Below are 17997 nucleotides of genomic sequence, written 5' to 3' on the forward strand. Positions count from 1 at the left end.
TCTTGAGGTGACTTTGACATGAATTTCGACTAAAAAAGTTGTGTTCAGATTTGAATGCCAGATTAATCTAGAGGCTAATCCATGAAGAAAAAGACAATCTTCGTAAAAATCGGATAAGATTTGAACGAGTTATGGGGATGGGTAATTTAGACCATGTCTGTATGGGATATTTAAGGGTACCACTCGCTTTACACGACGACGCCTATCAACTCGGAAACACTTAGCAACTTGTGTGTATTATTTGAACGACAAAAACGAATAAGAATTTAAAAACATTTGAAACAGAACAAATTTTACAACGATTTCTCAGCCAGACCTGCGGCAAGTATCGGAGGCAGTTCATCCTCCAACATTTCGCTGGTTTGCTTCGCGGCAATCACAGACATTTCCGCTTCAGCTTCGAACGGACAGTCGCCCAGTTGGACATCGGTGCTATCGTTGGGCTCATCCATGATGCCCACCAAGTCCTCCTCCTCCTGCTGCTTCTCCTGCTCCGTGACAGTCTCTTTATTAGCCTCGATCTCCTCCTCGTTCTCAGTTCCTTTATTATCCTCCTCCTCCTCCTCCTTCTCGCCCGCGAGTACGCCCACCATGGGATAGTTCTTACTGAGCAGCTTATCCCAGCGTGCTATATAGTCGACTTTGGTTTCGCGCGGCTGCAGCGTGCGCGCCAGATACTCGGAAAAGTTTCGTCCCGCCACGCAGCCCAAGACGCCCTGGGGACTGAACTCCTCCAGGCCGGTGGACACATCATAGATCTTGCCCTTGAAGGCGATCAGGATGCGTCCGTCGCTGCGACTGCCATCGTAGTCGAGCAGCTGTTTTTCTGTCATCTTGGTGAACGGAAACGGTGGCAACTCTGGCGCCGCATTTTGATCCATGCGCACATTCTTGTTGCCGCACACGCGATTCTTCAGCTTCTGATAACAATGACAAAATATATATCCCACAACAATCAGACCGAATATCAAAATGGCACCAAACAGGCCATTCTCCTCGGCCATAGCTAGTCAATTTTCTGCTTCAACTTTTTTTGTTTTCACTTTTGTTTTCGAAAAAACTATAGGAAAAACTTTTATTCCAGAGAGCTGATATGTTTCTCTCTATATGTTTTCACAGGGTTTGACTGGGTTAGAAGTTGTACAAACTTGACAATGGGGAGAACGCTTTTCAAGGCCAACTTCAAGACGTTGTTAAATTATATATAGTCACATATTTGTTAAAAGAAGAAACTTCTAGATGGTATTGAAGAAAGCAAAGCCTTATAAGTACATTATATATATATGGGCTAGTTCAGGGTCATGCGCTTAACAATTTTAACCCGTCGAGCTGGCTTTATAAAGAGGCTTGCTTACTTCTTTACATACAGGCATAACCTCACACACCCAAACAAACACACGCACACCCAAACACACACACACACACACAGTCAAGCACAACTGTGAACTGTCTCCGGCTATGCTTCTTTCCCTCTAGACCCTCACTATGAGAACTTCGGTGTTTATAGTCCGATCGTCATCAAATTTTCAGGCTAAAAATATGACAATAAAATGTGTGTAAATAAGAAAGTCCAAGACTGTGTCTCACGAAGAGGCGAGCTTAAAAATTTTGTGAAAATGGAAAAAGGCGTTCAGAAAGTTAAATATTTCGGGTGTGTATGCTATACATGAGTCGACATATCACATTTGAAAGGGTAGACATAAGACATGTCGGAGACATAAGCTGCGAGATATGCTTCAAAATAACCGATTTTGTTAACGATATGAAAAAGGCTTTAGTTATTGATGATTTGAAAAAAACTTAAGCTGCGCGAGACAAAGGCAAAAGCTACGTTCAAAATATCTAGAGTCTAGACTTAAGAGTCGCTGAGATCGACGCGTTTAGGCCTTTTCAATGGTTCCTGATGTAAGATATTTGAAGCTGGACGTGGTAAACAATTCTAGCTCCTATATAAAACATATTTTGCACAGAAGTAATCGCACAAACATCTATATTATATTAGAATTTCAATGCGATCAGCTGCAAAAATATAAACAAGATCAGTTGAATTGCGGCACATCATCTTTAGGCAGCTATTAATAGCTCTTCTTGTTGATAATTTGAAAGACTATCAGATGAATGTCATACAAGAAGAAGTGAACATGTGCTAATTGCTCAATTTAAATGCTTTCCCTTATTTTTTTTTGGGGCTCGCCAGTTGACAGCTGCAAATGTTTGCGTTGATAACAGACCCTCTGCCGCCTCTTTCGGCGGGCATATCAAGTGATATCAGCGAGCGTCTCTCATGCTCTCCGGTATCAACTGGCAGTCGCAGGCCCAGCCACAGCAGGTGATAATGGCAGTGGGAATAACAGGAGTTCAGCAATTGGAGCAGCCAGCAGAGCAGCTGGTTGACAATGTTCACAGACGCTCACACAAAATGTACACACACATTCTTTCTTTTTTTTTCTTTTTTGCAGTTATCAGTTGATTAAATATGAATTACACACAGACAAATAAACACACACACACACACACACACACACACAGATACATACAGCGACAAACACATTCAGAGTGTAAAATGATAAGCGCCAGTAAATAAAATAAAAATTTCATATACAGGGTGTTGCATTACGTTGAAGCACGTATACGGGACAGAGAGGGGGAGGAGGAGGTGTCAGGGGTTGGCAAGGTGGAGCAACCAAATAAATGCATATCTGTACAAATAAGAACATATTTGTACATGAGCTTAAATAAGTGTGTGGAACAGTAGCTGCCACTGTGCTTAGCTAAATGCCTTATAGAGGTAGTTGACATAAAGATTTTCATATTATCTAAATATTATTTGAATTTAATTTAGAAATATTTAAAAAAATTCTGTCATATATATCAATTTTATTAATTTTAATAAATTTTCTTTAATTTTTTAAATTCCCATATAAACGTTTATAGTTCTATTAATAAATACAAATTGATAAGATATACATATGTGATAGATGTGGGAAATGCAAATTGTAAAAATATTTATAAATTAAATATAAAATATTATGTTTTTGGCGGTTTTTTGAATTTTTTCTTAAATATTTGCTTAGCTGTCTTTAGATCCAGGGTTCAATTAATTGAAATAAAATAATAAAACAATATTTTTATAAATTAAACCACGTATCTCGAGCCAGCTAATCAAATATTTTCAAAATTGGAATTAAAATCAACATTATTTGTTTTGAATTTATAAATATTTTTAATATTTGTATTTCCTATATCTCTTACATATATCTTAGCCAGTTTTGAGTATAGCCTAAAGTAGAACCCTTCAAAAAAATCATAATTGACATTGTTGGAAAATTTTTGGAGCCTATTTATAATATATTTTTGAATAGATTGTTAAGCTGCATATATAGCCATGTCTGTCTATATTTCTCCGCCTTTTTACTATCTATCAAAGTCAACTGAATAAAACCTATATCCATATATAACTATAGGATGTAGCTGACTTTATTATATAGTCATTGTTATGTCTGAAAACAGATTTTGTTGCATGTTCATTTTTTTACTTCTCACGATTTGGTTACTAAACTCAACAATTATTAACTTCACTGAGCTCCAGAAGTACGAGTAAGAATATAAAAGTATGCAAGATTTTCAATTGTCATATGAAGATTACCCGAAATATATCCACAAACTGTTTTTGCTTGAGCTTAATATGTTTACATACACAATAATTAATTCATATTTGATACTCATTAAAGTAATATCAATATTCTATGCTGAGAATCGAATTCTTTGCTGTTTCAAATGATTTTCTCAAGAGATCTAATTTGGTTTTATTATAAAATCCCAGTTTCCCTGCCAATTTGAATTACCTTGAACTTTCTCTCGAGTGAACTTTATTGATACACACATAATATTTACTAAAGGCAGCAATATTATTGTTTATTTCTCATTGTAAATAGTAAATATTGCCGTTACTCACGCGGAATTTACTTACCCAATGAAATCTTTGATAAAACAATAAACCTTAAATAAACCGCGATCATTATTCAGTAAATAGTCGGGCTCTATGACGGAGGCGGCCATAAGGCCAATGCTCTGTTGTTGTTGTTGAAATTGTTGTTGTTGTTGTAATTGTTGTTGTTGTTGTTGCTGCAGCGTCGCTGCGCTGCTGCTGCTGCTGGTGGTCGCCATGTTGGCAGCCATTTTATTGGCTAGCGCAGCCATTTTGCCGCCATGCTGGCGTTTAAATTTAACATGCAGTTAGCAGTTGCTGTTAACGTTAACTTTGTTGTCGTTTTAACTGTTGTTTATTGTTGTTGTTGTTGTTAATGTTAGCCGTGCTTTTTAGTTATTTGCAACTGTTAGCCGAAAGAGAAATTGCTTTTGTTTTGCTTCTTTCAAAAGGAAAATAACAACTACGAAAAAAATTACAATTACAAAGCAATTGCCAAATTTTCAATCAATGGAAAATTGCACACAAAAATTTGCCAATTTCATTACGAGTGCTGCGAGTGTGAATATGTGTGTGTGTGTGTGTGTGTGTGTGTGCATTGCATGCTTCATAATCAGAGACATTTATTCATATGAGCCAAGCATTTAATTAACATTCCGTTTACCTGCCACAGGCAATCATAAATTACAAACTACAGGCCACAAGACAGAAAGAAAGAGAGGGGCAGAGAGGGAGGACGGGGGAGAAGACGTCACTGTAATACACTGGCGTCCCAAGCAGTTGCCCACGCATAGAACACACACATGCGATTGCTTGTTGAGCTTTTTCAAAAATAGACAGCGTCAAGCACTCTGCTGAGAGCTTTTCAAGCGAAAGCTCACTAATACACACGCAACAACCTGCAATACATGCGTGCTCGAAGGCAACTACTTTCAAGTGGGATAAGTTAATGCGAACTAATTAACCGACTATTCCAGAGAATTCTTGACGAGTGCTGGAAGCGTAGGCAATTATTTTAAATTGGCTTGTCATTGAATAACCCACAAACAACAAGGTAAAAATATAAAAAAAAATTGACAGTTTTTCCCATTAGATATTTCAAGAGCTTTCCGGACAGTTTGTCTTTGTAGTTATTTCCAGAGTCTTCCGGTTCTATGTACCTTTTCAAGCATCAACTTGTTGGGAATTGCAAGCGTTGACGAAAAGGGCAAAACGAGTATATTAGAGTCTTTTTTCTGTATGTTTAATGTGCGTATTCAGAGAATTTCTCAGACTTGAATATATAGTATCTTATGCCGGCAAACTAACAGATAAATAACGTATTACCCAGACTTCCAAGATCATGACAACATTGATCTATTTCTTATAGAAAAAAGCATTGGATTTCGCCTGAGACACCCTACTCTAGCAGAGACAACACACACATATACACACACCATTAGAAATATGTTGATTATTTCTAAAAACCTAATCCGTTAGTCAGTGAGGCAGTTGGCAGGCAACGAATGTCGCTCGTTGACAGCTTTGTTGGATATATGACAGCTAGGCTTTACAGTGCCACGCCCCTACACACTCCTCTGCCTCTGCAAGTGAGTGTCTCTGTGTGTGTGTGTGTGGGTGTGTGTAGTTTGTTAACAAGCGACTTTTACAAGTGTAAAACACAACAGCAACAAACACGAGCCAAATGAAAAAGATGTTGCCGCAATGATAAGGCGACCACACAAAAAAAAAACAAGCAGAGCTGCAGAAAACATACAACAAAATATGTTTACAACTAAATTAATTAACATACTTAATTAAAACAGCAACAGCAACAGCAACGAGCACAAGCACACGTGCTTTTGATGCATAATTAAATATGTGCAAAGGAGAAACCAACTAAAAATAAGAAGTCGGGAGTGCCCGAGCAGGAGATGCTTTGAACCCTGAGCACCAAGCTGCACCTACAAAAATTATAAATTATCTTGCGCTCTTGATTAACTTCGGCGTCTGTTGTCCGATCTGCATGAAGTTTTAAGCGCTTGAGTATGGCATGCCGAGTGATGCATATACCAAGGCGCAAGGTTCATCCTTTATGATGAGTCTTCTTTTCAAACAATAGGCGGACATGGGGAAGGATCTTTTGAATCTGTTTTTACATAAGAGAACCTACACACATAATCTTCGAGTTGTGCCTTTAAACAATATATTAAAAGAGTGATAAAACTATGATAAACTCCTGCGGGTATTGGAAGATGTTTATTACCAATTTGTATTCTCTAGCTTCTGTAATTTCCAAGAGCGACGAATAGACAGAAGAACTTAGTTCGTCTTTCTATTCAATCACATCTCTACTCTATAAAGTCGCATATGCCACAGTTCTGCCCGTAACATACATTTGCATAAAATCATTATACCCTTCCGGCCCATTTTTAATGGATCATAATAATAATTTGATGGGGCAACAGAACTGAAGGCCAAAGTTGGCCCACTTGATGTGTAGGCAGGTGGACTCTTATTATATGCAGTCAAGTATTTATATTTTTGAGGCCCTCAGCTGGGATGAACGACGACCCTGACTTTGACTTTTGTGCTCGGTTAGGCCCAAACAAGTCACGTTCTGAGTGTGTGTGGGGCACTTGAGTTTGAGGCCAAAAACTCAAAGCATTTGATGACTAGCCGAGTGTGTGTGCGTGTGTGTGTGGCAGATAGGGTTGCCAAGTGCGTTACAAGTGCCAGAGTTGTTGAAGCAAGACCTTGGGCAAATGCACAAAGCCACGCAGCGTCACAAAAAAAAAAACGTGGCGCCCAACGTGTGCCAAGATCCTTCCTGGAAATGTATTTCATAGAAAGAACATCTCCATTGAAGCGAAATATATACATATATAAATGAAATGGCAGGCCAGTTGCCAAGGCTGCCCACGCCTTGACAACGCTTTTTTATATACTTCGAATTTGTATGACATGCTAGCAGCTCTGACAAGGACATTTGGGGGAGAGCATTTAGCTCAAGAGCTGTGCGAGTCCTTAACATATCAGATTTGCTGCAGAAAGTAATCCTTTATACTTGTGACGCAAATGCAGCAAAGCAAGAGTTGGGGGGGGAGAAAAGGGATTTGTTCACGAGTGCGTCAGCTTAAATTTAAACGGAGCTGTCAATTTAATAAGCATGGCGAAAGCTCCAAGTACTTAAGTTAATTCATGGATAAAACGCAGCTTTTAAATATATATTTATATATATTCCACGTTTAATAAAGGCTTTGATAAGTAGTTACGTGTCAGAGGAGCTTTAGAAGATTTGAAAATCTTAAGCTTGGAAGATTTCTTCGGCATATTTGATTAGTAAACTGTCTGATAGAATAAAGTCTAATATAAGCTACGTAATATCACAGCCTATTCAAAATCACAAGCTTGGAAGCATTCTTCAGAACATTTGACTGACAGAGTAAAAGCTATATCAACTAAGTAATTTTTGAGCATTGCAGTTTGGTGAAAAATAAATTATAAGGAGTTTTTCTACAATTGATTATTTTTATAAATCAAACAAGGAATATATCTTTTTCACATAGACATCTTTGCACTCAGGAAACTTTAAGCTTATACGGGAAAAAAGTGAAGACTTTTCAAAGAAATTCGTACACAGCCTATTCATGAAAATAATAAAAGCTCTTTAAAAACTGAAAGCTCATATTTAAGTTAAGGCTGGCGTTTAGAATTCACAAAGAGTTTAAGTGCTCAATTTATGAAATACTTTGTCTGCTTACAGCTATCTTTAGTGGCCACTGTAACGAAAGCTCTTCATGAAAAGCTTAAAATCGAAAAGCTCATCATTTACTTACTGCTGACGATTATAATTCCCACAGAGTTAGAGTGCTGAGTTATTGAAAAGCTTTGTGCTATGGCAAATATGCTGCTAAGAGTTATCTAACCTGCCCGAAATAAAGAAATCTTTTTAATGAAAGCCTTTTTTAAGTCTAAAAGCTCACAATTACTTGCTGCTTACGCTTATAATTCCCATAGAGTTTAAGTGCAGAATTACTGAAATGCAGATTAAGTCTGCTAAGAACTATCTTCAGTGCTCAAAGTTATGAAAGCTCTTTATTGAAGGCTTAAAATACTGAAAGCTCATAATTTACTAGCGGCTTCTAATTCCCATAGTGTTTAAGTGCTGAGTTATGGAAATGCTGTGTGTAAAGATTCCATTTATTCCATCTCTTAACTACCCAACTAAGTTACTCATAAAAGACGTCGGTTATTTATTGAATAGGAGAAAAGTAGTTTCGAGTTTTACCCTATTCTTTGACTTGGCATAATTTTCGCATAAAGCCAAAAACAGGAGCAAAAATGTCAAAGATACACGACAACAATGCATATCAAAAGCATATATAATATATATATTATATATAAGTTCTGTATGTAGATGCGGGAAATAAACACATTGAAGCGTGAAATTTATGCACATCGTCAAGGAGCCAAAGAATGGCAACAAAAAAGGCGTTCGGCTCCATTCACAGTGAAGCGGATCAAATTGTGAATAACGAAATTATGCAAACTATTCGCAGGGTGTACCCGTGTGTGTGTGTGTGTGTGTGTGGAGTACGCGTCATTGCGCCGCGCCATAAAAACGCAGCAAGGACGCCAAAGGACTCGTCAACTTTCTAAAAGCGCATTGCTGCGACAACAACAACTGCAACAAAAGAAAGGCAAGAATATCAAGGAAAAAGCGGAGGAAAATTGGAAGCAGCAGCAGCAGGCGCAACCTTGACCTGGAAACGTTGCATGTGGCATGCGGCATGTGGCAAAGTGGGCGGCCGTGGGCTGTGCGCAGCACACAGATGCGAATTGGGGGCACAAAGGAAATGCGAGACAACCAAGCGGCGAACATGTTGTTATTTGAGTTAAGTTCTTTGTTGCAACAGCAGCCGAGGCAGCAGCCGAGGCAGCTGTGGCAGCATCAGCTACAGTTACAGTTGCATGTGCCACACGCTCAGATACATTTGCTGTGGCATATTCGATGGGCTGCTGCGCATCACGTACATTAAGTTTATGACACACTATTACAGTTTGTTGCCACAAAATGTGGCACGCTCTTGCGCTATATCAAATTTCACTTTTCGTCACGGCTCAACTAAACTTAACTAAATAACTTAAGAACTTATGTAAAGTGCCCCAACATGTGGCACGTTGCACGTTGCGTATGTGCAATAAATAACTGTATAAAGAACACATTTTTATGACGCACAACTTGCCCCAAAATGCAGAAGGTCAACGCGAAATTATGGCTACGCAAGCATGCGTTATAATAGGGAAAATGCAAATTTGCAAAATGAGTTTATAGATCCGAAAGATATAAAACTTGGAATTATGTGTGAGAATAAAGTAGTAGAGCTTAGAGGTATAGAAGAAGACATCTAGTTTATCTACATAACTAACTGACTAACGGGTGTCTGAGCGTTGAACCAGCAAATGAGAGGTTGCCGGTTCAAATCCAGAAGAAGGCTTCTAGGTTATCTACATGACTGAATGACGGACGGACGTGCGATCAGCATAGCATGAGCTGGGAAACCAAGACCATTGTTGTCTTTACGTTAAACTAGCAAAAGAGAAGATGCCGGTTCAAATTCAGAAGCAATTTTCGACTGTTATGGCTGTAAGTGCCAAAAATTGTTTAGAGTCCTAGAGTTCTCAACTGCGTAGATTGCAGCATATAAAGCAATTAATATACTTTTATTCACGTTGTAAACAGAGTATTAAACTATATTTTTCCCGGAATCATTGCTAAATTGCACAATGTAATCTCTTAAGCTGCTTGTCAATTCTTGGAAACCTTTATCGTTTGCTAATCGATAAGATCTTGAGTCAATAAATACCAATTGATGTCTTTCTCTAGAGTCTCTCTTTCTCTCTCTCTCTCTCTCTCTCTCCCTCCCACTCTATCTGTGTCCATCTCCATCGCTTAATCCAACCAATGAAACCGCTTCGAATCGCTTAATTTCATATAAAAAAGTTCCCCCGACTGACGTCAAGACGAGTCTATATATATATATATATATGTGCACACAAAAAGTCGTGTCTTCTTAATGGGCCGCTGGGCCATTAGTTAAATTAACGTGTGGGGCAATCTTGTGGCAGATGTTGGATCCACCTCAAGCGACGTGGCCGGCCGCAGCCTATCATCAAAGTGGGTAGCGCACCAACAGAAACAACAACAACAACAACTGAAAAATGTCTATAATAAATGCCAAAATTATCAGCATAGCAAAATCTCAAATTCATTTTCCAAAATGCCAAAAGAGACAAAGCGACCGACCAAAACAATAAAATTGCATTCAAGCGAATAGAAAATGAGTTAAGGAAAAGTGCACGACTTAGAAAAACCCTGTACGCGGGAATGAGAAAACGCAGTAGAGATATTTGAAGAAAAAAAAAGAAATATATATATGATAGCTTTATGTGACAGTGATACGATCAGGCTGACATATCAAATATGTTTACTGCCTGCAGCTGACAGATGAATCAAAGCCACGTCTCAACGAGTTAACTTCACAGCGGAGGCAATTGATAATGTCAGTTAGAAAGATGGATAGTATATATAGAACTACCTATATATTATATCTATAGTACATACTATCTATCTAGAACTATCTACATATCATATCTATACTATATAATCCATCTTGCTACAGTTATTGCTGAAAAATATATTTATATACTTAGGTAACTCATAAAGACAGCTGGATAGTATATAGCATAGATATAGCATATAGAACTATATATCCATAATATATGGAACTATCCATATATAATATATGGAAATATCTATCAAATATGTCTATAGTATATACTATTTATCTAGAACTATCTATATATTATAGCTATACTATAGCTATATATATATATTTCTAACTGACTTTCTGATCTATAGATCTATAGTTTATAATATCCATCTATCTATCATGTACATATATCTATAAAATATATTATCTAGAACCACCCTTTTATGGAACTATCTAAATATTATATATATAGTATATAGCATCTATCTAGATAACGTATATTTATGCTACATATTATTCATCTTGTTAAATTATATAAAGCGAGAATTGCCTTTAATTTATGGTATACGCCCTTCGGGATACACTCAAAAAATTCTGCGAACCTGATTCATAGCTTAAAAGCTTATAAAATTGTTTCATTTAAATAAAAAACTAAGAGAGTTATCAAACAAGTCGAACAAATCAGTTTGAGTTAAGCTTGAGAGCAGCTTCATACAAAATTTCATGAATTTAGTTGCAAGAGGATAAGTTCTTATAGAAAGAAAGTTTACCAGAGTTTTTACACTCCAAAAGTAAGCATTAAATTCTACAAAAGCCTTGCCCACACATTTATAAATGTTTACAGGGTATTAAGAATTATCTTAATTATTGCTTTTGTCTAAATGATGATGATGATGATGATGATCGTGAAAAGCTGATGTTTGATTCGACATTTGAGTTTGTCTTTATTATTATTGCCATTCTCAGTTGTTGTTGTTGTTGTTGTTGCTTTTAGTTTTTGGGGTGTGTTGACTTAGGTTGAGGTCACGCAGCGAATGGGCAGGAAATGTGGTCAGAGTTATAAAAATATTGCGTATACGCAACGTTATGCGCGACGCTATTGTCGAACAACGCAACCAAAAAGGGGTTGCTCGGAAGTTGTCGTTGTTTGTTGTTGTTTGTTGTTGTTGTTGTTGGCAACAATTCACAATGGGGAAATGAATGAAAGCAACTTTCAAGTGGGCATTGCGTAATCGAATGCGAAGCCATCAAAGATGACGATGACTTGAAGACAATGCCATTCAAATATATATCCTGTAATACCCCAAAAAAGGGCATACTGAATGCTAAGAAACAGCATGAATAGCTACTACTTTAAATAAATCTGCATCTATCTAAAAAGATTCCTCAATCTCTGAGTTCATAAGAGCTAGAACTGTAAAAGTTGATATGCGGCTTCTTTTGGGCTTATTTTAACTAAAACGTTTCCTTTTAAATCTCTAAAACCAATTTATTGGAAGGAAATTAGATATTCTTAATAAAAGAAGCCCAAATGCTGCCCACAAGGTTTACAGGGTATTCTTTAGCCTATCATACCCATGTTACTTATGCAAAAACAAAACAAACTAGAATAAGAAATGAATGAATGAAGCACAAGAAGAACGCGAGACAATCAATAGAATTGAGAAAATCAATGGACAGGCAAAAGGCAGGTAAATACGAGTAAAAATTGTTGTACCTGTAGGTAGTAAAAGGTAGTAAACCCTTCCAAGTTCAAGCTGAACTATTGGAAAAGCAATTTGGAGAGCAGGCGAGGTGGTGGGCGGGTTTATCGCACTATTTATCAGGCAGAGAAAAATAGCTATGCAAAAGCCCATTGATTGACGAAGGCTATTTCGGACCTTAAGGACACTCACAACATGACATTGAGTATTGTTTCTTTCTGTTTTTGTGGGCAGCCTCAAGTTGTGCCTGGTTTATTTTTCTGTTAGTTGGCAAAAAACATGATTTCGGGGCGTGTTTTGGATAAACATCGCATGCTTGAGAAGCACTCTATACACATATATTTAAGGGTAGTTTCTGTGGGGGTAGGGGATTGGGTTAGGTTATATGTTATGTTGATTTTTATGGGCTCTGCCAACATGTTAATGATAGGCATTACAATTGCCGAATCAGTGCATTTGGGGCAAAAGGAACTTGCGGCAAAATAATCGATTTCAGAGTGCGAAAAACTTTGTGAAAAGATAACTGAATAGATATAGATATGATATGTAGAATTTGGACTGTCTCATATAAGACATTATGAGACATTTATTGAGATTCAAGAGCCAAGTACTTCAAGGCACATGATTTAGATAAACAGAACTTGTTCATATGGAACAAAAACTTGACTTAAGAACTTGCTTAAAATGAGCTAATAATAGAACTATGTTATAAGAAAAGGCCTTTGGATTATATCCAGCGCTGAGGAGTAAATTTAAGATCTTAGTAGTTCCAAAGAACTAATTAAACTAGTTCACTTCAAAGGAAATAAGAGGGTAACTTGATATTGCATGTCTTCCCTAAAATTTTAAAAGAAATATATCATAATAGGATATACCATATACATATATACTAATTTATATAGCTGCTATACCAAATGAATAATATTAATAAAGAACTAGTTCCACTCAAAAATTAACTCTTTTTTTGTAAATACTTTTGTTATATCTTTTATAGACACTATTTTTAGCTAGGTATATTATAATGTCATTCCGCATGATTTCATTTCGCCTGCGGCATTTCATTTTAATTAATTGTATTATCCCACACATAAATAGGCTTACGAATACCTGGAATAATGCAATGATAGAGCTGAGCTGTAAGCAGATACCACTTAAAAAATACCACAATAACGAGGAGCTTAATGAGTTCCGGTTAAATTCCTAGCTGGGGAGCTGGGGGGGGCGACCTTCATTAAAACCGCTTTTACTTTGACCTTAGAAACGGTTACATAATACGGAAATTGACATTCGCGGCCAGAACCTGAACAAGGGGCGCGGGGCGCATGCGTAGCCTTGAGTGGGCGCACAATTTGCCTTAACCCCCAAATGAAGGCAAAGATTCAGGATTAGAGATAAGAATGTTATGTAGAGGTATGGATAATTATGGTAAAATTAGAAACGTTTTTTCTTTTTTCAATTTGAAACAATTTTCAAAACACAAAAAACGACGAACAACAAATAATTTAGTTACCTTTTAATAAATATATTTCCGTTATTAAAGGCAATTTCTAGATGGTTTTTGTTTTCCATGAATGAAATTTTGTTTGTCCACACGACGAACGGACCAGAAACGAAAGCGAAATAGGCGCGAAACAGCTAGAAACTAACTGTAAGGGCAGTTGACCGTGTGTAGGTGGAGGGGGAGGGGTGGGCGGCTGAGAGGAGGTGGCTACGCAGGAGGTTAGCGCCACGCACTTTAAAATGACAGCAACAACACACAGGCACGCACACACCGAGAGACGGAAAGAGAGGGCGCGAGAGAGAGCGAGCGCGAGCGCGTATAACGAGCGCGTGAGAGTTGGCAACGGACGCTTTTGTCGCCTGGTCGAGTTATAGAACTGAGGCGTTCGCTTATGAATTTTGATTGCGTTGCGTGCGATTATAAACAACAAAAAATTAGATATTTATATATAACAGCACAGCTCTAATTAATTTTATTTATATTTTTTTTAAATTATTTATATAACACAAATTACTTTTGGTTTAGCACTTTGCTGCTTAGTTGTGTTGTTGGAAGGCAACTGCGTTGCACACTTGCGACGTCCGACGAAGACTGACGATGGCAGCGACGACAACTTCCGCATTTGCCACAAACACCATGAAACGCGTACACGCTGCTGCAGGGGCGCGAGATAAGACTTTGCGCCGTTTAATACGTTTAACTAGCGAATTTTATGTTGTTGGATTTTATTTAAAATAAAGATATATTTATATTTATTTTTATTTTATGCTCCACTTATTTAAATGCAATTGTTGTTTGTTGGTTAGAAAGAAGCCAAAGTGTAGATTGACAGCCGCAGCAGCACTCTGAGGGTAGCTTTTTTGTGTGTTACCCGTTTGGCGCGTTCATCGTCATGCAGATGAGCGCAAGCAAAAACAGACAGACACACAAATACAAACACACAAACGCGCTCTCTCGCGCGCGCGCTCTTTCTCTCTCAGCAGCGCTGCAAGTTCATTTCTGTGCTTAACTTTGCCACGTGAGCGTGAGAGCGAGAGAGTTTATGTTGCAATTGCCTTTAAGTGGGCGCGCATTGATTAAGCTAAAGCGCCCAGGAAATATGCGTGTATGAGTGTGTGTGTGTGTGTGGGTGGCCCGTTACCAAGCAGAGCCCCCCCCCCCCCCCCTCAACACCTTCTAATTAGCCCATGCCACTGTGCGCTCTCTATCATGCGTATACATACATAAATATATAGAGTGAGAGCACATTAAGAGGTTTATGTATATCCACCTGATATGCTCTGCCGCTGCGCTGGTGCTGCAAAAGGCGCCTGCGCATACGCTTAGCATAAACACAAATACAAACAAATGTGGCTGGGTCACTGCTGCTAACTGTCAGCGCGGTGAGGTGAGGTGAGGTGGGGTATGGTGTGGTGAGCTCGCAGCAATCACAACAAAAGATGGTCACCGCGCGAGAGAGAGAGAGAGCGGGAGAGAGGCGGCTGCTGGCTTGCAGAAATGAACGCTGCACACGCTGTAAATCGAGTGTGAGAGAGCGCAGCCGATTTTTGCTCTCCGATTGTCGTTGTCCTAATTTTGCTGGGGTCGTCGCCGATGGCTCGCTGACTGTCTAGCTAATTACGCCAATTTATAAATAATCAACGAGGCGCACAATTTTAAGGTCCTTGTGCAAGGACCTCACCACACGCAGCAATAAAAACAAACAACAGTTATAAATAGTTAATCAGAGGCTATGACAAATCAATGTCGTAAGCGATAAGAGAAGAGATTGTAAATGACAAAGGAAAAGAGCAAAAACGGGATACGCTAAGGACACTTGTCTGCGCTGCTGCTTCTTCTTCTTCTTCTTCTAGCAACTCATCATCTTTTTACTTGAATGAACTATGTTAATTGCATGTGTTCTTCGCATCTTTAAGCCCACTTCTCTCTCCCTCCCACCCCTCCCTTTCGCACTGTGCTAACGGAACTGGAACATGACCTACATTGAGCGCAAAGCATAAACAAGGGAAAGTGTACACAAAGTTCGGACAGCTGGACAATGGAATGGACAGTTGTGCCGTTACTTTTAATAACTTGGAGATATATCTCTATACATTATAAAAAACCTACAAATATGTTATAGTAATAATAATATATGCAAGATCTTACAATCATTTTAACTTTAGTTAGAGGTATTTGAAGGACTACTAAAAATTTGGTTATAAAAAGGTTTTTATCATATTATGACATATGTAATAGTCTCCTCTTCAAGGATATTCCTCTTTAGTATTATCTGGAATAGGATCTGACGAAGGTCTCTTGGCAAAAGTAGGATTATTAGAACTAAAAAGAATTGGATGTCTAAAGAAAATGTAAGTCTTAGGAAGCTGGCCTTAAAAGTTCGTATACCGAATATGGTTCTTTGATCTATTATAAATGATATCTTACCTAAGTTTATCAACACTGAAACGTAATCTTAAGTGTGTAACCTTTTAGATCTTAACTTTCTTGGATATATATTATATTACTTTCTTAAATAAATATATTTAAATATTTTTCCTTACTATCTCCAGATTCTTCCCTCTATGACTTAAGACTTGTAATTACTTACGTACATATATATATATATATATATATATTTTTATAATGCATATACATAGATATTTATTTCTGTCTGGTGAATGAATCACAACATACCTGCAAAGAAAAGAGAATAGAAATTTCTTCAATATGCTACTTGAAGTACTTAAAATACTTTTTAATCTAGACAATCAATTTATTGTTGTACAAATATAAACCCCGTTTGAGTTAGATATTGCTATACTATAAACTGTTTATTACTTTTATATTTTTATATGGTGGCTCATTCATATTTTTAGCACAATTAACCAATTTTCAAGTAGCCCAACTGATTGAAGACCCCAACTCATGCAGACATATTGGAAGTGTATAATATATGTGGGTAAAGAGCTCTGATAAGATTAGGTTTATGGTCGAATGGTGCTTTGTGTCTTTGCTAATGGAAACTACTTAGGAAATGGAAACAGACAGAAACTCAGTGAAAAAAAACTGGTTGCCTGTAATTTTCCATATGGCCACATCGCAGTGCATTACGTTCGGACCAGTTCTGTAAAAGGTCGCCACAGAAGTTGATCACGATATGCGATTAGCTTAGCTCTCAGTGGAAAAGTTTTTGATTTTAAAGGTATCGATATTTTTGAAGGGGCTACTTTCAGTGTTAGAAAACACGTTTTTTCAGTAATCACTTGACTCAAGAACTTATTCAAAATTGTAAATTGTCATTTAGACTTTCAAAATTTTATGTTTTTTTTAAATTCGGATTCCTATTTTCATTTTTGGCGTTTGGAATAATCTTTGGATAAATAGACTTAAGACTTAAGACTTAAATGGACCTTAATAAGTAGCTGATACCTATGAAAATAACTAGATATAGATTTTCAAAGAATTCCGTTTCTAAGGCAACGCAATAAATATACCTATAAATAATGCCTATACAAAGTTGTCACATCGTTGAAATATATGCCATATAAAGCTGAATTTCATTAGTTTTGTTTTTAAAGCGCAGGAGCTTAAAGGGAAAAATAAATATTTTAGTTTTGCTATATTTTGGAGCACTACTCTTTAGCGCCTCTCCCAGCGATTCTCCAGCTGCCAGCCGAAAAGCTCTTCAGTTCAGTGCAAGAAGGTAAGTCAAAGCTCAACCGTTAAGTCTGCCACTGATAACCGTTGCGATTTGAATGCCTTGATTAGTTCTATCAGATTTTCCTGTCAACACGAAATGCAACAAAGTGCAAACGCAACATTTGCCCCGGGGTCAATGAAATAAAACGCAATTGGCCGCCCAGTCAGCGCCCAACCAACCCCCCCGCAAGCGTTTGCAAAGGTAAGCAGAATTAAGCGCTGCCGGCGAGAGAGCGTGGCAGCAGCAGCAGCAACAGCAGCGATCGGAGCGTAATAAGTCATCAACACAACTCAAAGTAAAAAGAGGTGAGTGGTGAGAGAGAGCGCACGGCAGAGAGGCTGATTGACGGTTACCAACACCAACTCACACACACACACACACATGCACATAGGCATAACAAGGCAAACAAGGCAAACAAACCGGCGGACGCAACAGAGCGATGCGAAGCAAACCAAAGCAAAGGCAGTGAAGCAGCAGCAGCAGCAGTAGCAGCAGAGACAGCCGCAGCGGCAGAGACACTCAAGCGGTTAGCCAGCCGCTCAGTGTGACAGTGAACGTCGTACGTCGTTGTGTTATGGCAGCAGACGCAGCAAAGTGCTCGAGAAGAAAAAACCAGCAACAACAACAACAACGGCAGCAGCAGCAAA

The 17997-nt window shown here is 38.0% G+C and overlaps 2 protein-coding genes and 1 long non-coding RNA gene across 3 annotated transcripts in view; 1 reads left to right on the forward strand and 2 right to left on the reverse strand.

Annotated features, from left to right (window-relative positions):
* The window catches only part of bun (bunched), a 149346-nt gene that overhangs the window by 63751 nt on the left and 67598 nt on the right, over window positions 1-17997 (reverse strand). The gene's annotated exons all lie outside the window — the stretch shown is intronic.
* On the reverse strand, window positions 211-1130 carry t-cup (tetleys-cup). The gene has a single exon (XM_064681304.1). It carries the CDS (start codon window positions 1002-1004, stop codon window positions 294-296), a length of 711 nt encoding a protein of 236 aa, XP_064537374.1. The 5' UTR covers window positions 1005-1130; the 3' UTR covers window positions 211-293.
* On the forward strand, window positions 17090-17989 carry LOC135427709 (uncharacterized). Its single transcript, XR_010436117.1, has 3 exons — window positions 17090-17353; window positions 17419-17655; window positions 17742-17989. It is a non-coding gene; the product is annotated as an uncharacterized LOC135427709 (long non-coding RNA).

Source organism: Drosophila montana, unplaced genomic scaffold (assembly GCF_035044405.1).
Source record: "Drosophila montana isolate Dmon_TW-CO22-7 unplaced genomic scaffold, ASM3504440v1 contig_2192_1, whole genome shotgun sequence".
NCBI classification, from domain to species: domain Eukaryota; kingdom Metazoa; phylum Arthropoda; class Insecta; order Diptera; family Drosophilidae; genus Drosophila; species Drosophila montana.

Bases quoted from the DNA above. Each gene is read 5' to 3' on its own strand.
- t-cup (XM_064681304.1), bottom strand. From the start codon at position 1,004: ATGGCCGAGGAGAATGGCCTGTTTGGTGCCATTTTGATATTCGGTCTG.